At 44.9% G+C, this 21,747-nt stretch overlaps 1 protein-coding gene across 3 annotated transcripts in view; it reads left to right on the forward strand.

Annotated features, from left to right (window-relative positions):
* The window catches only part of C2CD5 (C2 calcium dependent domain containing 5), a 66,727-nt gene that overhangs the window by 16,333 nt on the left and 28,647 nt on the right, over window positions 1-21,747 (forward strand). For all 3 annotated transcript variants that reach the window (XM_078594211.1, XM_078594213.1, XM_078594212.1), the window contains exons 5-10: window positions 2,154-2,249; window positions 2,525-2,680; window positions 2,977-3,373; window positions 10,383-10,537; window positions 13,030-13,118; window positions 13,826-13,934. In XM_078594211.1, coding sequence (XP_078450337.1) covers window positions 2,154-2,249; window positions 2,525-2,680; window positions 2,977-3,373; window positions 10,383-10,537; window positions 13,030-13,118; window positions 13,826-13,934 — 1,002 coding nt within the window. The remainder of the gene's footprint in view (window positions 1-2,153; window positions 2,250-2,524; window positions 2,681-2,976; window positions 3,374-10,382; window positions 10,538-13,029; window positions 13,119-13,825; window positions 13,935-21,747) is intronic.

A 21,747-nucleotide genomic window follows, 5' to 3' on the forward strand; every position in this document is an offset into this window, starting at 1 on the left:
CGACGGTCTGAGGGGGAGTGCCCTTGGAAGGTTGGGGACCTAGCCTGGCTTCATTGTCCACAGGTACGTCCGGGGACCTCGCCGAAATTGCACAAACCCTGGCATGGTCCCGTACGCCTCATTGCGGTTCCCAACCCACAGTCAGCACGCGTCCAGATTGGGTCTCGTCGCTGGGTTGTGCATACGTCGCGCTTGAAACCATATGTTGCTCCCTTACATGATGCGTCATCCCCCAATGTTGCCTTGCCGGGGTCTGTTGCTGCTGACTCTCCCCTGCCTGCGTCCATTGATCTCGCTAGAGCGCCTGTCGTACCTGTTCCAGACAGGCCGGCCGTGACATTGCGGGGGACGAGGGGCCCTGCTCGGAGGACGCCTGCCAGGTCTGCGGGACCTTCGAGCCCTGCAGCTCTTCCGACCCAGCTGCGGGCACGGTCACAGGACAAGCCCAAGACTAACTCTTTAGGGACACGGGACGTCGGTGGACTTCCGGCTACGACAGGGGGATTACCCCCTGTCATTCCTCGACTTTCATCGCGTTCCCGTTCTGCGAGTGGGCCGCCGACCGTCCGGGACGGGCCGGCGACCCGCACACGTTCCAAATCGCTTACGTTTCGTTGATTGTTGCTGTCTTGTTATTTTTTCTTACAGTTGTATTTATTGCATGCTTTTGTACGTTCGTGGATGTTAATTGCGTTGTTGTTGTTCTTGTTGTTACATTATATGCTTAGTGTCCTTTAGGGGGGGAAGCTCGGTTCGCCGCATTACGATTTGCTATTAGTCAGCCGAGGTCGGCTGGGATTTTTCTACGGGGGAGGGTGGTGTAATGCGGGCGTAAGCGACCTTCCGGAGGTGACGTCACGGGGGGTGGAGTCATGTGACGTGGGGGGAAGGTTCGGGGCTTTAAGCGGGTAAACCGGAAGTGGAAGGCAGTCGGGGTGTGAGCGGAAAAGAGTGAGGCCACGCGGGCAAGTGTGGAGAGGGGGGGGCGCCGACGGCCATCGGGAGCCAACCCCGAAGATAAGAGGAAGCTGCGGAGTGGTGTGCAGCTGGGGAGGAGACAGCCAGGAGGGCTGCGTGTTAGAGGCAGCGGTGTGGCTGCCAGGAGGAGCTGCGGAGAGAGAGAGAGAGAGCAAGAAGCTGTGAGAGCTGCGGAGGGAGAAGAGCAGCAGAGAGTACAGCCAAGGGGGCTGTGTGAGAGAAACAGCAGCGGAGCTGCTGTTGTGGATCGGGCCGACATTGGAGTCCGCACCGTGGAGAAGCTACAGAGTAAAGACAGCCGTGTGGGTGTATAGCACGAACCGAATAATAAAGGACACTGAGCCAGACATCGTGGTCCAGTCGTTTATTACACTTGTGATCCACTATTGTCGAGGTTTACATATTCACGTGTAGTACGATGAATGCAATTTGGGACAACATAATCTGACGCAGAAGAATTCAGAATGTGCATTTGTACATTTAGGTACAACCAAGTCAGAGCAAGTAAAATATATTAATAAAGTATACATCGACTGAGATGTTATATTTTACTTTATCAGTCAAACGATGTAAATATGTGCAAACGCATGCAGAGGCTGTACATTTGCATTATCAACGATTTGTGTATTCGACTGTTAAGAATTGTTTAACAATCGGATATGCAGAGTAGTCTACAGTATGTAATGTGACTCATCCAAAATAAATACAAAGTAACCTGCAATTTGCATGTAACATTGTTTTTTTAAGTTACCATTTGCTTGTCTGTAAGATAAAATGCTCATTCTTTAGTTGACTGAACTCATGATTACATGTGTAGAGGAGTAGAGTGGCTGGGAACATTAATACTCACCATAATACATTTGGGAAACCACCTTATTTAACAACTAAGCCCTTTTACCTCCAGCAAGGAGATGGTAATGATCGTCATCACGAATAAATGCGTGTATCAATCAGTGTTAATCAAGCATTATGTGCCTAGTTATATATGAAGTCGGATATTGAAGGGCGTGGACACTTGACAAGGTTACTCCTCATTGGAGTCAAGGAGATGTCTTTTTACTTTATAGGTCAGAGAGCTGAACTTGGGGGACAGCTGGCAAAATCGATTCTGCCCCTATTTGATGCTGTCATTACTAGAACATTTTGTAATTGATGTTTTTGTTCTTGTTTTTCAGGAATCCGTGGCGAAATCAATGTCACCATCAAGGTGGATCTTTTTAACGACATAAATCGCTTCCGCCAGTCATCGTGCGGAGTCAAGTTTTTCAGCTGTGAGTGTTGGCTTGTGATTTTTTTCATGACTTTAATATTTATCGCTTTAGTTTCCCACTTTAACTGGATGCATAATATTTTTGCTATGTGCATTAAACGCGTAGTTTTGGTGATGTCACTTGACATACAGGGCATGATGGGAAGACCGATGCAGTGATCACATTTGCGCTTTTTTTGTCGATAAGTCACTTTTTCCTTGTACTGTTACGTACTATGCATTTGGGTGCGCGTGTCAATTTAATGATTCTGTGCGCATGTGCGTGCTCGCTCATAGCAACGTGCATACCACGGTGCTACCGTGCGCTGGCCGTGCACGGCTTTGTGGAGGAGCTGGTGGTGAACGAGGACCCCGAGTACCAGTGGATCGACCGCATCAGAACCCCCCGCGCCTCCAACGAGGCTCGCCAGCGCCTCATCTCGCAAATGTCTGGTGTGTAGAATCTCGCAGTTGACGCCTTAGTAGTGCAAAAAAACCATTATTATTCTAGAGAAAGAAAGTCCGCTGCTCGCTTTTACTTTTCAGAGAACATTGGCAGCAGTGACTCATTATGATTGACCCCAGATCTGCTCTGGACTTCTGCCCTGCACTGGCATCTCCATAACCCTTCTAATTTCATCTTTTCTCAACACACGCAGCCATAGGCAGTGCCACTCAGTTGCACCTGTAAAGCCGTTGGAAAAGACCAGTGCTGTTCTGTGTGCGTGCTTCCGTGTGTGGGTGAGCAGGTGAGCTTCAGCGTAAGATTGGCTTGAAGGTGCTGGAGATGTTTGGCAATGCTGTTGTGGGCTACCTGCAATGCTTCGATTTGGAGGGCGAGTCTGGCCTGGTGGTCCGAGCCATCGGCACAGCCTGCACCCTTGAGAAGTTGGCAATCGCCACAACCACCGCCGCTCCTGGACAGCCCAGCCCGCCTGTCCTTGCTCTGCTCGGCCAACGACGGGTCAGCCAACTTCAAACGCCATTTCCGCCCCTGTCAGCTGGCACCACCAACAACAGCAACGCTCCTGGCACCGGCGTCCAGTTTCTGGTTGGTGAATCCAGCCCTGGGCCGCAGCAGCACCAGCACCACCAGCAGCAGCAGCAGCAGAGCCAGCCGACCCCCATTCCTCGCGACACAAAGGAGTGAGTAGCTCGCGTGCACAGAGGACCACTAATAATCAAAGGACAAATCAAAATATTGAAGTAGTTTGATGAGATAATGATGAGTGCCAAGGTGTGTTGGAATAGTGACTTGCCTGTGATTTGTGTTCCTAATTTAACCACACGATGTGAGATCCTTTCAGACTTACAGACTTAACCTTTAAGACACTTTCTCTAGTCTGGAATTGTGATTCCAAATGGGAATATAGTATTGTGGAATTGCTAGAATTGTATATGTTCATTAAGTTCCACGAATTCATATTGAAATGAATGGGAATGCATAGGCTGTCGGAGAATCCCATTTTCTTAAATGGAGTGATGGGGAATATCCATTTAAAACTAATGGTTATCTTTGAGAGCCTATGAATTTTCCAATGGAATGCTGTTCATGTAAATGACGGTTTTGGAGTGTTCATTGAAATGAATGGGGATTCTGTGAATGATGAAGCTGCAAGAATCCACATTTAATTGAATGGGATTGACAGCATAGGAAACGTCCATATAATATTTGTGCATTATCATGAAAGTCCTTGGATCTTCATTCTAGTGACAATTACATGGATCGTCACTAAATTTCAGGCTTTGGTAGTTTCAGAAGATACTGGTGATTTCAATGATGACATTGAGTCATCAATAGATCAGAATAATGTTTTTCCTGGAGAAATCCGATGAGTTATGAGGCTCTTTTTCACACATGTCCAAGTGAATGGAGATTGAAATTTTGGAATCTCCCATGGGAGAATCACGATACCTGCAGGAATCGCCCACAGTAAAATGGTGAAAATTGTATTCAATTCCAACACAGAATCTTCCACTCCTAGTCATGGAAACAAAAGCGAACATATGGTTTTACTTTTAACGAGGAAAGTCACACTGAATGTTTAAAATATACATTTCTGGAGGGGTTGTGTGCATGGTATTTTTGGTCAATTGTTGCCCAGCAAGTGTTGTATCCCAGGCACATTGCAACGCTTTCTCTCTGATTGCGACCCCCCCCGCCTGTCTTCGTGACCTGCCCTTCCCCATCCTGAACATGTTTCACCCATCAGACCCTCCTTTTCCTGATTATAATGCTTTCATGCCGTGTTCTATTCTGAGCTTGCAAAGTTACCGACCCCGTCCCATTATAAAATTCCTCGTGCACTCCACAAGCAGCTGTATTTATAGATTGAATGTTTTTTTTATATATAGTTTTTTTTTTCCTGGCCCACACTGTTCTACACAGTAACATGCATTACTCCTGCTTAAAACACCAGTCCCTTTAACACCATATTGGACCACTCTACCCTTTCAAAGTGATTGTATAACCCATAAACAACTTTTTCTGACATTGCAAACTGTCTCTTAGCCGCCTTTTGACAGTTGTTTATTTTGTACAAATTATTTCTGAAATACATAGTTATCTATTGCCTCCCTATGAGAATAGAGTTTCCCCTTTTTTCTGGCAACAAAACAGGTGTTAAGATGTTAAAACACCAAACTGAAACCTTTTACAAGGAACAATGTCTATATTAACTACACTACTTGTGGTCAGAATGCAAACAAAAAACATACTGGCTCCAAAGAAAGCTGTCTCTGGTGTGGACCAATCCGTTTCAAAGACAATGCATATATTATCAGAGAATGTTTTTTGTTTGCATTCTGACCACAAGTATTGTGGTTACCATCATTATGGTGACCAAATCATCCAGAATGTGCTCGATCTCATCAGATATTGTTACTATATCTTTACAAGGGCTTCAGAAATCTGTTCATTATAGAGAATAGTGTTTTGCTGCCCTCTGTTTTATTAACATCTTTCATAACCTACACCCACTTTTACCAATACTCTGTCCTCTGCTGAACCAGTCTGAAATTTCTTACCTTTGTTTTGACAACTTCACCTGGGTCCTCTTTTTTTCAGTTTTCATTTCATTTTCTACTGCACTCTCTGAGTAGATACCACCATCACGTTGTCGGGTATTACATTTTCAATAATGTGGAGTCAAAGTGATTTCTTGCTCAAGTTCTAATCTCCTATTTACAGTCCTGAGACTGATTGAAATTCCACATTCATATCCATAGAACAACCAATATTGACTTGCCTACAAAGTGGTATTTATATTATCAACCCCCGGATGGATGATGGACTGTGTCAACCCCGGCCTGTATTTGAACTTAAAACTTTTCCAATGAGAGCCACTGGCCTTCAATGTTAATTACAAGCATTCCACAGCAAGACTTTAAACACATTAACTGCTGGATTATTTATTTAATAAGGAAGGAATGTTAAGGACCTCATGGTTATTAGAAGCCACAAGCTCAGGTTTGTGATTATGCTTGCTCACAACTCCTTTTCCTAAGCCTCCTCTTCTCTCTTGTTATGGCAACCATACATTGAAGGTAGCTGCGGGTACAAATTGAGAAGTCATGTTCCACTCAATAACACCTTTTTACATCAGATCTTGAGTTTTGAATCTTGGCATCCCATTTGCCTTGGAGTCAGTCGTGGTTTGTGTGTACCTGTAAACATGTTTATGTATTCACGTGCACGTTCACATGTACATCTCCATTGCCAGACACTGCTGGATGAGAGCCTCCCCACGGTGTGTGGGTAATGGGGATTATTTCACCATACTTCACCATGCTGGTCAGTGTAGGTTGGTGGAGGCAGCGAGCATAGACGTTGGAACAGGACTGTAAAACGATCGATTTTTGCCTTACTGCCCTCTGCTGGCAGCATAGGCTGTGCATCGTGTATCATGTGGTAAATCCATCCCATTACCCGTGGCAATGTATGATGAGGGTGAGGACAACAATGCTATACAGATGAAGGGGATGGATTGTGATGATGAAGCCGATGGTCACGATATGTGGGTTTTAACAATTTCGAAGAGAACATTGTTCATTTCTGTGGCATCCAATCACCTCTGCAGCCCGCAGATGCAGCACACTCCAGTACATTACACAAGAGTCTACATGACATACATTCATCTTTGTTATCCATAGCTATCCCAGATAAAAGCCGAGTGCTCTACATACCCTTATCTACGATTATCTGCGATCTTCATCAAATGCATTGGGACGCACAAAAAGCGGTATTCACGAATCACATTGGAACATAGAGATCCGATTAGTGACTTTAGTAGTCCATTGGCCGACGAAGTAACAACAACAACCGCCATTCGCCACTAAGTGGTGGTGACGTCACCACGACGCTTGTGCCAGGCCATGTGCACCTTGAGGCCACGTGAAGTGTCGAACGCCCGCTGGCAGGAGGTCACGGGGCAGACCCAGGTGCCACCGGTCGACTGACTGAAAATGACCGAAGTAAAACCACTTGTGACATGAGCCACAGTTATCTTGGAGCCTTGATCGTAGTAAATTGAATTTCACAGGCTCCTGTTCTGAAACTATTAAAGGTTGATTGTCTTGTTCAGACTTCTTGCTGTGTGATGATGGCATACAGTGAGATAACGTTCTATAGACCAAGCAAGGGAGTCTCGAATGTTACCGAATATGAAAATGCTAAGATTGTTATGTAACTTGACCACATCCGCTCAGAAGAAAAATCCAATATACAGGGCGATCCTTTATAGATACACCATTAATTTCTAGTGACTATCTTCTCAATAGGTGAATTAATTTTGTGAAAGCGATGGCTCCATACCTTACAGAGGAGAGCGTGTTGAAATTCTATAAGTTAATTGAGATTTGTGGTAGGCTTTGAATTAAAATGTGTTTTTTCTATATTATCCCTCATTATTTTAGTGGGATAGCTATAAATGGATCGCACTATACAGGTAGTCCTCTGCTTACGATGGAGATGTGTTACGACGACCCCATCGTAAGTCAAAAATATCATAAGTCGAAGATGGCCTCGCCTACCCAGGAGTCTTAAAGAATGGTGATAATTTAGCAAAACAGAGCAATTTACAGTACCGTACTGTATAAACTATATACTGTATGTATTTATTCATTACAATACTGTATTGCACAGTAAAATGTAAAGTAAAAAAACAAGGTATATTCTATAGCTTACCTATATGAACTGCAATTTAATAGAAAGTTGTTTCAGGAAACAATCCTATCTGCATCACACAAGGCGAGAGATGCGTACATCGAAATATCGCAAGTCGGACCATCGTAACTCGGGGACTATCTGTATATTAAATAAATTCCCAGGCGTTAGATGAACTGAAGTGCCCTTCTTGTGAAGTCGTGTGTTTTGGTCTAGGCCTACTAACTTCTTTTTCCAGTTTCTTCTCCTTGCGTTGGCTGTGGAGAGTATTGCAGCTCATCAGCGTGTCCTACTTTGCGATCCTCCAACAGGGTCCCCACCGTCCTCCCCTTACCGTCCAGTGTTTTTCATGTCCCCTTTAACGTTTCACTTCGTCCGCTCCCCCCTTTCTCCTCCGTAGGTTTCTGCCTAAGCGCACGCTGATGCAGAAAGGTTTCCACTCCACCCTGAGCAGCCCTGTGCAAACTGCTCGCAGCGCTGCCCTGGGACATTCTCTCTCTCTTTCTGTTCCCACCCTCCTGTCTTTCGGTACGGCAAGCACCCGATCCTAATGCCCTCTTAACGTTTCCCCTCCTATAACCCCCCCCCCCCCTTCGTTCGAGCCACCACTGCCAACCACCTCCCACACACAAGCCTCCCCGTTGGCGAGGGAGCGGTTTCTCTAAATGGCAGTCGTTGCGGTGACTCTGTGGCTCGTGGGGGTTATGCATGTGTCGGAGCACTGAGCTGACACCACTGATATATCCCGGGTGTCAAACCTCAGATCCAGCCGTCAGTTATGAAACGGTTCTTCAATGTAGTGAGTGTTACGGTTTCAGCCCGGTCACCAATGAGTGCACAAATGAACAGCTTCTTTGCCTAGCTTTCCATAATCAAACTTAAATCAGCTCTGAAGGCATGAATTGGTTGATGGTCGCATGCCAATAACTCCCTTGGAAAACAGCACAAAAAGAGCACGGTCTGGTGGCTGGGTTAGAGAAATTGAGGGAGACAGCAGATGTCATTGCACATTGCCATGATAACTGCGTTGTCTCGTCTATCATATTGGCATGTTTAAGTGCAGAGAATAAAGAGTATTTTTTATCCTTTCCAGATCTTCTCAATAGACAGTAAGAATGTGTCATCTCTTGGAATGATTATTGTCGCTATACCTGTCAAAGGCCTGTGATGCTCGACCCGGCTAGACTGCGCTCTTTTCAGCCATGCGGAATAAAGAGGATTGTTCTTTGCACTTCTTCCAGAGAAAGGTGTAAAACAGCGGACCTGGCCTGAATAGAAGCCTTGCTGGGCCGCTAGTGCAATCATCATCAGCCCTGTAAACTGACCCTCGTTTTGTAAAAATGTTTAGGGAAAATTTTTTATCAAATATGCGGCGACATGCTGTTCTTTTCGGCTTGTGTTTGGTATCAAGCATAGCTTTTTATAGATTAAAAATAACAGTTTAAGTGCCACATTTCACGTGAATATCTCTTTAATAGGGATTATGAAATACGTAATACCATTTTCATTATTATTATGGATAGATTGGTCCTTGCTTGCATATCTCTGAAACGGGAGTTTATTACTATCACATTTTAATGTCCTCTTTCTGTCTGTGTAACAAAGGCATTTAGAAATCAGCTGTGTGTAGCCAAATGAAAATGTGTTGCGTATGCGCGTTTGAATATCAAAAATCAACTTCTGTTGCCATTCTGGACCTTGCTATGTATCGGCCAGAATTGTGTGAGATTTATCAGAGGTGGCACTCTAATGCAAAGTAACAGCACAATGAGAAGTCCTGACATGCTAAACCAATTATTGTATCTGTAGATAAGGTCAAAGTCAATGATTGATTGGCTGGTGTAAATGTTATATTGGTGATTAGTTTGTGGTCAAGACTTTTCCCTTGTGAATGGGTTGCTCTCTCCCTTTTGCTTTTTTTCTAGAGGCCACCGGTTTGTGAAAGCCCACCCTTTGGTACAGCTTGCCGTTGCCTTTGCAGGACTTTTGTTTTACTGTGCTGTTAAATTGCTTTAAAGAAGCTGATCTGGTATTTGGCCAGCACTCGACTCATACAGTGGAACCACACCGCTCGCTGCATGTTGCGTGTGTATGGCACCGCGTGGAGCAAAACCCCCGACACGAATTTGTTTGCATGCGAGCCTGTGTCCTTAACCACGACTAATTCGTAAAGAATTACATCTCTGTTTGCCATACGAAGTTTCTCAAGTGTACCTTGCGTGGTGGTTTTCAGTTGGTGCTCACCTGCTCCATGACAAAAAACTGTTGACCCAGAGGTCACGTTAATTACCAAAAAAAGGTGCTAACACTAGCACATGGTAAATCGACTGCTCGGTGCATTTTTTTTTGGTAACGATTGACTTTGTGAGCATGTGCCCACTGTTGATCGACTGACTAGCTGGCCTTCAGTATTTTATCTCGATTGTTTTTCTTTTTTATAACCTTAGACGGAAAAAGTGTCTGCTCGTTTAACACCAACTGACCCCTGAACTGCTGGATGCTGTGATGACAAGTTATTTTTAAAAGATTGTTTTTTTTTAAGTTTAATCCCATTCCCTAGCATGCACGGATGCAGCCCCTGCATGTGTCTGCAGGGCAGACAGACAAAAGGTCACCCCTTTACGAAGCTTGATGTTTGACAAGGAGGGTCACAATGTTAGCAAAGGCAGACACTGACCTTGACGCTAAAATTCCTGCCCACAACTGGTCACATGAAATTTAAATGTACACCTTGTGTCACCCAATTATTGGCGTGTGAAAAGATGGTTGTGTGTTTTTTTTAAATGAAACCTAAAAGAACATTTGTTATTTAGCTAAGTTTATATTGAAGTTACATTACAACCATAATTGTTTAACCCCAATAGCTAACTGAGGGACAGTTCTTGAGATATATTTTTATTTAAACTTGTTTCTTTAGATATGGGTGGGGGGGGGAGTGGGGTTGAAGATTTTCCTATAAGCCCAAAATCTCTGTGCTGCCTCTGCTAACAGGGCCCCATTTCTGGATGAGGCAGCGCTCCTGAGTCAGTCACCGCCATTATCGAGTCCTCAAAAAGCACAAACCACCAACTCGTTTTCTCCTATCAAGTCCTTCAGCCGACAGTCCTCCTCCTCCGACACTGAGCTGAGTCTGACCCCCAAGATGGGTAAGACCCCGTTCACTGCCAATGGCATGTCTTGTCCAGCCCTTTTTGTCACCATACCACTAATCTTGCGTGTGACTCGCTCCCCTTGTCTGTCTTATCATTTTAGTTGTGTTACCCTGCCCTATTTGTCTCCCCATGTTCTACATTGTGATAACGGTGGCTATGTATTTAGTAGGGGTGTCACGATTCGTCCCTACTGTATACGTAGCCACCAACAATGAATTGTGACGATTAATGGTTGCGAATCAAGAATCGATTATTTTTGTAACACTGTCGTGAACGTAGTGGCTTTTAGTGTGTAAAACGGTTGTGTAAACCCACGACATACAACGTATGTGAATTGAAAAAAACATTGATTCTTACACACCCAGTAAATGTGCATATTTTAAGCTCGAAGAATTAGTATCAATGAATCAGTGCATTCGTACACTCCTCATGTATAGCAAAGTGATAATTATGCCTGACAGTCAAAGTTGTGCAGATTCAGCAGTTTTATTTCTCCTGCATCCACCTCACCATGCATTTCGATGGAGCATTAGTTTTGTGATTGGATAAGTCCTCTTTTGTTCTAAGATTAACAGTTTATTATCGGCCACAATTTTAATTGAAAATAATGACTCTGGCTTCAGTCTTAAATTAATATCTATTCCTATAGAACTATGGTTGCAGATATACATTTTGCAAATGATCAAACATGTATGGTCTTAAATAATTAAAGAGCATTTTTACAGATTTTTATTTTACCAGGTAAGGCCCACTGAGCTATTTAACTCTTTTTCAGAAGCAACCTGGCCACAAATGATGGCTCAACGAAGTGGCTTATCGTGGAATTTAAATCATCCAAATACTTTTAAACACATGTCGCTAAATGTGGAGGGGAAAGCCGGACCACCTGGAGATCGGTTAGACAGGGTCAGGACTAATCTATCCAGAGGCTTCGTGTAAATTAGAGACCAACAAATGTAAACACTCTCCGATGTGTATTTTTTTAAGGTTATACTGCCGTCTTGTTCGGCATTGTTTCCAAAATTTCGTGCCACGTACTGGGAGTGCCATTTCATCACAGGCTTTGTGCTCGATGGAGAAAGTGTGCTGCTCAATTCGGTTCCTGAAGAAGCTCTCAGAATGTGAAGTGAAACGTCAGACATCGTGCTGAACAACGCGCAGTACAACCTGAAAATGCACCAGAGATCGATATTGCACAACTTCTATCGTTTCTTATTAAATTCACCTATTTGAATTATCCAGATGATAATGCACCGGTTTTTTGGTCAATTTATGGTGAACTTAACTGTTCTTCCTCTTCTCGTTTCTTTGCAATTAGGGAGTGTTATGCATTAATTGGTGATTTATTGATATTGTAAAACTTGCTATACATGAGAAGTTTTCTTTTGCCTCGATTGGTGTCCCAGGTCTTAAGCCCATTATTTATATGAAGTGCTGGCTCTGAGCTCGTCATAATATGAAACTTAACTACCTACCCGGCCACCTCACGATATACTGTAAATAAAACATGAAGCCTTCGTCTGAGGCCCAGTAGTAGGAATGTTTCCATGAACAGAAGTTACGACCACCATAATCACAATTAGTTGAAGTTGACATTAAAACTTAGGTGACACATCCTTGTGGTTGAGAATGCAGTTTAAAGTGAGGAAGAGTTAAAAGGATAAATATCAGTTGCACCAAATTTGGCTTCAGCCATCAATTTGTTACAGAACTGTCTTGCTGTTACACCAGCTGCGCTTTTAGACAATAAAGTACGAGTTAAACTATTTTTTAAAGTTAAATTCGATTTACTTTCTGTTGCTCAGGCTGGGTAATTATAATCTCGGCTCGTATTTGCCTGAGGAAATCGTTGCACTTTGTTACCATGGTTTTCAGGCAAATAACGGTCCAAACTGAGATGAAACACCAGTTGCTGCTGTCTTAATTGAGAATAATTTCCAGGGTAGGGTAGTTGTTAAATGGTGAAATTAATATCTAATAAATTACTAAATTATTTATTAAAATAATATTATGCTGGGTAGCAACTTGGCAATAGCATTGAATTGTCAATTGTAAGGTTTGAAGTGCATTTTCAGGATGGGGGGTTTGACTCAACCCGTTATCCGTCCATGGTCAATACGGATGTTGTTTTGTTGGAAAAATCAGTAAAAGAGAACGGCTTACAAATATAACGATTCCGGCGAGACAATCTAAACGCTGAACCATGCAACTGCATGTGAAGCGAAACCGGAACTGCTCATCAGCCCTTTTGTCAATCCACCGCTGGATGAGGGCATCCCGAGACTGTGCGAGTCATGGGGGTTATTTAGCGATACTTTACCACGCTGGTCAGTGCGGGTTAGTGAAGGTGGCGGGCATAGACGTGGGTGGCATAGCACGGTGCAAGCTGCACTGCCCTCTGCCACCCACAACGTAGCACGCCTGCTCTTTCCCGTCCGCCAGTGCCTCCGCGTACCCCTTGTCCCCATCTCCCCCCCTCCACCCAGCGGGTGTCGGCAGTGGCAGCGGTGGCCGGGATGGAAACTCCATGAAGATGCTGAGTCGGCAGCACACGACCGCTACCATGGACCAACTGGTGAGAGAGCACCATCCTTCTTCCCTGCTGGCTCCTTTCTGAGAGAGACACCACTATGGTGCCCTGATTTTGTCGATGTCCCAATCACCAAAAATGTGCCTGATCGTGTCAGACCTCGGAAGCCTGGTATTGTACAGTAGTTGAGTGGCTGTGAGGTGGCCAGAATACGGCAATGCGGAGTGTTACCCGTGTGTGTGTGTGGGGGGTTTTTCCTGCGTTCTCCGTTTTCCTCCCAAATGAGCATTTTTTCATCCTGTGCGCGTGATTACTATGCGCGTTGAAATTGTGAAATTATAATCCACGCAGCCAGGTCCGGAACATTTTTCCTGTACTGCCGTTGCTTGTCCGCCTCGCAACGCCTCAGGTTGGAGGTCTATGCAAGTGATAAGTTACCCATGATTTCTCAACCCTGCCTCCAAAGCACTGGATTATTGGCATGCGCTGCCACTCTTGATTTGTTCATGTCTTAAGATCCTTGCGCGCTTAGACTGCTCACTCTCTCTTTCCAAGCTCTCTTCCCTCCTACCATGATCATCTCTTCTCTCCCAAAAACTGTCTCCTTTCAATTCTAATCTTCTCACTTTACATACTCTCCTTAATCTTATTTTCTAACATTCTCTAGTCACCTTGACACTTTAAGTTATCCCTCGCCACCAATCATATTTTTCTACTCACCCCCCCCCCCCTCCTCCCCATGTCCCGTCTAGGAGTTCCCCTTCTTCACCCTGACCTCCTTCCCACCCGGGTTCCTCATCCACGTTGCCGGCGTAGTGAGCGCCCGCTCAGTCAAACTGCTCGACCGAATTCACAACCCTGGTGAGTGCTGTGGATTCCATCCAAACATTTCTGCACTCACACCCACCTCTCCTGCCTAAATCATTGCCACTGCAGTGGAAGTGCTCTGCATGGCTCTGTCTCATAGTTGTGTAAAATTGTGTTCACTCCAGTTTTCAGTTTTACACCCGGGCTGAAAATATGTGTATTTGTTTTTGTGCAGACATTTTCAAAATGTCTTTTTAGATAAATATATATTTTTAAAGCTGGCTGAGGGTCTACCCTGGGGTTGTAATGGCAATGTCAGAATATTGAGCCAGGGTTTTATTTTGGGCGCCAATCCATCCACGTTTAAACCAGTTCCTCATGCATAGTCTCAGCCTCATGGCTTATGACTGTAAAAAAATGTTTGCAAGAAATGTGTTGTTCACTTAGTTTGGTTTATATATCTATGAAACTTAAACACTTCAGATATGTTGGATAGATCACATCCAGCGAACCACTCTTTACTGGGCATCAAGGACAACCTTCCGTTTTTTTGGGGTCAGAAAAGACGATTTTAAATCTTTCTAATGGTGTTCCCGTGGCGTAACCTTTTACGGCTCTTCGGAAACATGATGCGATCATCTTCTGACTGACGAAATTCCAGAATAACTTGTGTTTGACTGATGACTCCACTTGCGCAATTGGAGTAAAATTTTCTTATTGTTTCGATCAAAATATATTGGGTACATGCATCGAATAATATGCAGGAGAAAGTATTATTTACACACAATTTGTTCAAATTGTGTGTTCTAGTTCTCTGATGCTGCAAACACAACTTTGCAAATGACATACAAAACCAATACAAATGAGACTATATAAATAAATAAAAAGTATTTATTAAATGGAATCACAATACTTCCATCTGTAGCACTGAAAATCTGTACCATTTGATAAATACCCAATGTCTGATGAAGTCATTGGCAATTAAATCCATCATGAATTGGTAAGTATCAGTGAGTTTTTTGGCAGTAAAACTCTTCATCATGTTTTTTTATCGAATGCAAAAATCTTCAACAATTGGCACAAGCCTTGATGTGGTTGTTGTCAATGGGTCAATCTGTGGATAACGTTATAGGTGCTGTGAGAACTGGAGTTGAAAATGTGTGTTGTGAACTAATTATATCATTCTCCATTACCTCAATCCAAACTAGGCTTGAATATGAATGAAAATGTCGTAGACTTTGAAGTGGTTCTTTGGCTCAAGCAATTAGCTGCTGAGATCTTGGCTTTAATTATTGTACTCCCACCCAAGATTATTAGAGATGTCAACCTGTAGCAACCCTGATGGTCTCAGCCCAGTCACCTGTGATTGCACAAAAAAACCCATCTGATTTTGCAAATTAATTGATATATTCCAGCCTTTAAACCTACATCTCTAATCATTGAGGCAGCTGCGGGTGCAAACTGCTCACTTGTTTTCCAGATGATAAAAGCAGGCTACACGGGTAAGATGGACCCTTGGTGAATGCAATGGGAGACCTATGAATCTATTGTTGGGTCCTTAAACAGTTTTATGGGTGGAGCAATGGCACAGTGGTAAGCTTACTGCATTGACCTGAATTTAATTGCCGGCAACAGCTGACATCAGTGGCGGGTGATATCTGAACTGGTCCTGGTTCCTCCTTCACTAACCCGCACTGAACCAGCATGATGAAGAATGGTTAAACAGCCCTTCCAACAGAGAGAGTATGGGGAGGCCTTCATCCAGCAGTGCATTGGAAGAGGGCTGTAGCATATAATTACTGTCACCCGGCTTGAGAGTGTATACTTATCAGGGATGTATTTAAAATATCTTGCCGTGCACCGAGATGCTTTTCACGCACATTTTTTTTGTTGTTACACATGCAAATCTAAACGTGTGGGTGGTGGCATATCCATGCGTGTCCTATTGCGATGAGAAGTCTCATGTATAGTGTCTAGGCGGCCTTGGCAGACTCTGAAAGTGGCATTATATGACAGACAGTATGCACGTGGTCTCCTAAAGGTCAAAATCAGAGCTCGTGAAATACAAAATAATCAATAATTAACATCCCTTTGGCAATACGCACCGCTGGATGCAGGCCCCCCCGCACACTTTCAGCCCTAGGGGTCGTTTGATCATGCTTCACAATGACGGTCAGTGTGGGTTAGTGAAGGGGGAATGGTGTAGCCAGGGCCGGGTCAGGTATTACTCGTCACTGATGCTCGTTGTGGCTTGGACTCAACCACCATGGCTGACAGAGCGTGGTAAGATCTTCATCCAGCTGTGGATTTTCAAAGGGTTTCAATATATATAATACGATCTTTGGTTTTAAAATTATGAGTGCCTGTTATAATTTTGTATGTATGCATGCATGAGATATATGTGTGTGTGTGTTTAGCAGAGGTGGGACAAAGTCATTGTTATGCAAGTCCAAGTCGAGTCGCAAGTCATCAAATTCATGACTCGAGTCTGACTCGAGTCCAAGTCACATGACTCGAGTCCACATCTCATAGGTGGGACAAAGTCATTGTTATGCAAGTCCAAGTCGAGTCGCAAGTCATCAAATTCATGACTCGAGTCTGACTCGAGTCCAAGTCACATGACTCGAGTCCACATCTCATAGGTGGGACAAAGTCATTGTTATGCAAGTCCAAGTCGAGTCGCAAGTCATCAAATTCATGACTCGAGTCTGACTCGAGTCCAAGTCACATGACTCGAGTCCACATCTCATAGGTGGGACAAAGTCATTGTTATGCAAGTCCAAGTCGAGTCGCAAGTCATCAAATTCATGACTCGAGTCTGACTCGAGTCCAAGTCACATGACTCGAGTCCACATCTCATAGGTGGGACAAAGTCATTGTTATGCAAGTCCAAGTCGAGTCGCAAGTCATCAAATTCATGACTCGAGTCTGACTCGAGTCCAAGTCACATGACTCGAGTCCACACCTCTGGTGTTTAGTGCATGCTTGTGAGACTGCATACTCAATGCTTATTTGTAATAGTGTGTCTGTGCACACATGAGCAATGGAATATAATATTTGAAACAAAAATTGGTACCGGAATTTTAAGTCTAAAACTAAACAAATAGTATCGTAGATATAGCCCTCACTAAGTTTAGTTTCTCACTGAGCAAATGCCATTCAAATAATGAAAATCCAGTTGATGCTTTGGGAGTCATATGGCTCTGTTTTTAGTACCCAAACTCCTCAAGTGTAGCCAGTCAAATGGTTTGAGCTTGGTTGATAAATAATGTACAGAAAAAAAACTATCGTATAGATTGTTTGCTTTGTCACGTAAGGTGGCCAATCACAACTATTTCAGAGAGAGAGAGAGCGTAGGCACATTGGACTATTCACATGTGGTGAGCCTCTATTTGTGGAGCAGTAAGGAGTCTTGTGAGATTAGTTTGTAGAAGCCGCCTGTGACTTCAGAAGAATTGGTCATCCTCCTGGGCTCTTAAAATAATGATGCCATGATATGCTGTAATAATGTCCCTCTATATAACCATAAAAGTCTCACCGAATCTGGATACAGCTTTTTCAAGAGTGTCCTGCATTGGGGATGGTTGGGCAATTCCATTGGCATGTGGGAGGAAACCAAATAACATGGTAGAATCCATAGATACAAGGGGATTAAGTCTCTGCATAGATATATTTAACATTGTATAAAGCTTTATTGCCATCACATGGTCATTGTACAGCCCAAGCTTATAATACCTGGGATTCCCAGGCAGTGTCTTAATCCAAGTACTAAGCAGACTTAATCTGTTTAGCTTCTCACATCTAAGATTGGGCATACTGAGGGTGATTTGGTGGAAATTCCACGTTATTGTGGTAAGGTCCAGTCTCCCAAGTACAGCCACTGTTAAAGTCTCGCAAGTTAGTGCTCTTTTAGTGAACTCTGAGGGCCATGAGGTGTTGACCTCTGACAAAGATTGTGAGTCGAGTGATCTACCACCTGACTAAAGATCATTGTTATTGCTGAATTTTTAAAAAGCCCAAGAAAACGTAACACTGAAACCAAGACTGTACATTAATTTCATTTGTTGGGCTTTCACGTGTGCATGCATGTGTTTAATGCGTGTGTGTATGTGTTTGTGTATGCGTGTTCTCGCTCTTACACGTTGATGGTTTCTAACGCCTTTGCTGGTTGCTCTTCCAAACTCAGCCTTTGTCGGGATTATGGGTAACACCCGCTCTCACAAACTGCTTGACTGGAATAGTTTCGCGTCAGGTATCGTGTTGGCTATCAAAACCTCACCCTTCACATCCATAAATGCCTCTTGTACATCTGTCTGCCATTATACCCGGCTGCTTGCTCGCTTGCCCGCTCACCTGTCTGCCATTCCCCTGCATGGATGTGTCGCCTTATCACCTTCCCGTTCATGGCACTCCAGTGATAGACGGCATTATCATCATTGTTATCCATATCCTTATGATCATCGCCCACTTTGGCTATTTCGAGTCAATAGTCCCGTAACTGTCTCGTGTTTTAACTGCCAATATGTAACACCGATGAAAGTGGTTATTACAGTTTGAAATTTTTACCCAGAAAAACTCCACTGTGAACACAGGACACATTTTAGGAGAAGCCACAATTTTTATATTTGGCAAATTCCTTTTAGACGTATTTTTCTTTGGAATTGACAAATCATGGATAAGTAGAGATACTTTACATGTGTAATGACGACTTGACACACTTCTCTTGAGAGATGGCACTTCATTGAAGACACGTTCACTTGACATCAGGCGGAAATCCCACGTCAACAGCCCAGAGTCTCCCGTGCATCTCCCTTATTTCTCAACACGAGGCCACGCCCCCTTTCTCGATCATTATCGCTGACTCTGGACGCTCGCTCCACCAGCACACTCCGCCGTCACCTGACCACGCCCCCCTTCTCGAACATTCTCGCTGACTCTGGACACTCGCTCCATCAGCAGGCTCCGCCGTCCTCTTCCGTCACCTGACCACGCCCCCCTCCTCGATCATTCTCGCTGACTCTGGACGCTCGCTCCACCAGCACACTCCGCCGTCACCTGACCACGCCCCCCTTCTCGATCATTCTCGCTGACTCTGGACGCTCGCTCCACCAGCACACTCCGCCGTCACCTGACCACGCCCCCCTTCTCGAACATTCTCGCTGACTCTGGACGCTCGCTCCATCAGCAGGCTCCGCCGTCCTCTTCCGTCACCTGACCACGCCCCCCTCCTCGATCATTCTCGCTGACTCTGGACGCTCGCTCCACCAGCACACTCCGCCGTCACCTGACCACGCCCCCCTTCTCGAACATTCTCGCTGACTCTAGACGCTCGTTCCACCAGCAGACTCCGCCGTCCTCTTCCGTCACCTGACCACGCCCCCCTCCTCGATCATTCTCGCTGACTCTGGACGCTCGCTCCACCAGCACACTCCGCCGTCACCTGACCACGCCCCCCTTCTCGAACATTCTCGCTGACTCTGGATGCTCGTTCCACCAGCAGACTCCGCCGTCCTCTTCCGTCACCTGACCACGCCCCCCTTCTCGAACATTCCCGTGGCCACTAGTCCCTTTGCACTCACAACTGATACCCCTGCTGTCATTACCTCCCGTGGCAACTGGTGCATTCGTGCTGTAGGTTGACCTCTCTGTCAATACCTCCCGTGGCCACTAGTCCCCTCACACCTCATGCAGGCTCTATTGTCATTACGCATGTAAGAGAACATCAATCAAATACTGCCATACGTCAGGCAGAAACTTCCAGTTATGTTGAACACCTCTCTCAGGAGATGGGCTTTGAGCATATCATGGCTCTCATCCTTATGTAATCCACAAACCCCACCTCCAAGTAGTTATTAGTGCTGTAGTTGGTATACAGAACCAAAGCCATCATAAACCTCATTTGTGTAAGATTATGGAATTAGCGGAGGGGGGGGGGGTGTAATGAAGGAAGGATTGTATAGCCCGGATGGTTATGGAATGGGTTTGGTAACCGTCTTCACTTTTTTATAAAAACTAAAAATATCAAAGTACCTGAGACACTGAACACATTTTCCTGATGAAATTTAGTGAAGTTTATTGACCTGGTGATTATGGGCTGAAGTTCCTGTCAAAGCACTTTGCCCAACATTGTTAACATTCTAGTTTGAGCCTCATGACTGGCTGTATAACGCAAGTGAAGCCACATTTTTCTATAGTTTGTCATTTAAGTCAAAATGAACATATTCCAATTAAGGTTTTTATTTTTTACATATACAACCAGCTACTCCTGATTTAAATGCAATAAGTTCGTAGAGTTTGATTATCTCAGCCCAGTCATCAATGAAATGTAGTTTTCCCTCAGTTTGACATCGCCTATTATTTCAGGGTACATTTGTGTATATGTAGTGGTGATACGCGCTGGCAGGAGGGATCGTGAGGCAGCGCGTGGTGATTGGTTACATCGAGTGGGTGCTCACATCGCGGTCCGCATAGGCTCCGCCCCCTCGGGAGCGGAGGGCTATGTAAGGCGATGCGCGCGGGCACTCGGGGAGTTGGTAACCGGTGAAGACAGAAGACGGAGAAAGAGATAGGCCCTGGGACCCCTAGCCCCGCTGCCCTTGTAAGGGCCGGGGTTCTGAGAGGCTCAGAGGCGAGGCCTTGGGATTCACGGTCCGACGCCCTCGTAAGGGCTCGGGCTGTGTAGCCCAGTGGTCGAGACCCGTAGTCTGACAAGAGGGGTCTGATAGCTCCCCGTAGGGAGAGCGTAGCCGGAGAGCCTGAGTCAAGGCAGAGATAGGTGCGCGTACCCCACGGGGAAGACGGAGTACGTGGCCGAGTCAGGCACGTGTGATATAGGTGTTATCTCGGTTGGGACTGGTTCGTGTGCAACCGTTGTGAATAAAGAGTGCTGCCCCGTCAACTCGTCTCCCGCCATTATTGAAGATATTACATATACACAGCATAAAGATAGACTGCTGGGGAAAGTGCTGTTAGCGAGCACCTCATGAAGGCTGGCACGACACCCGAGGGGGTAGGTGGCCAACACCACGCCCGGCCACCTTTGTCTCCCCAGCGGTGATGTTTACGCACCACACCAGGTACTCATTTTTAGGCTGAGTGGACCTAGGGGAGGCCCAGGACCAGTTCAGATAATCGGCACTGTACGCACCTATATATACACTCACACACAGATATGTACTGTGGTGAGTGTTTCGGGGTGGAGAGTTGGCGCAATGCTGTGTGCACTATGAACTAAATTTTATTCCCAACCACGGTTGACATTGCTTAGAAGTAATATTTGAAGCGGTTCCTGTTCCACTCTTTTCACCAACCTGCAGTGACCACTGTGATGAAGCATGGTCGTACAACCCCCATCTCCGACGTGGTGTGTGGAGGGTGGCCTTCATAGCTCATCGGAAAAATATTCTGACAAGAAGGGATGTTAATTCTTCTTCTTTATTACCTGAAATAGTTGATGATTGACATGCGCTGACACATAATTAAACAATAGAAAAATTATGAAAGGCATTGTCTTGTGGCTGCTGTAAGATGCCTTTTGAAGAGATGTGAAATAATGTCGTTCTGGGCAGTCCCTCGATTCGTTCATCAATATGATGAAGCTGTTCCTCTAGGTGATTTAACTGCTTTATGCTTTGATGGTGGGGGGGTACCTATGTTGTGATGGTTGCTCATTTACTTGCCTGCAAGTAGGTATATAATGCAGGCAACCCCCTCTGTGCAATGCATCAGCCACACTTCCATAGCTACGAATTATAGGCACACATACCCTCCACACCTGACATTAACACATTCCTGCGGAGGGAGCTGGTAGGAACGTTGGGTTGCTCGGTCAATGGCCAGGGTCAACGGCGGCGTGGTGTATTCCGCA

This window comes from Lampetra planeri, chromosome 5, assembly GCF_965212315.1.
Source record: "Lampetra planeri chromosome 5, kcLamPlan1.2.h2, whole genome shotgun sequence".
Taxonomy (NCBI): domain Eukaryota; kingdom Metazoa; phylum Chordata; class Hyperoartia; order Petromyzontiformes; family Petromyzontidae; genus Lampetra; species Lampetra planeri.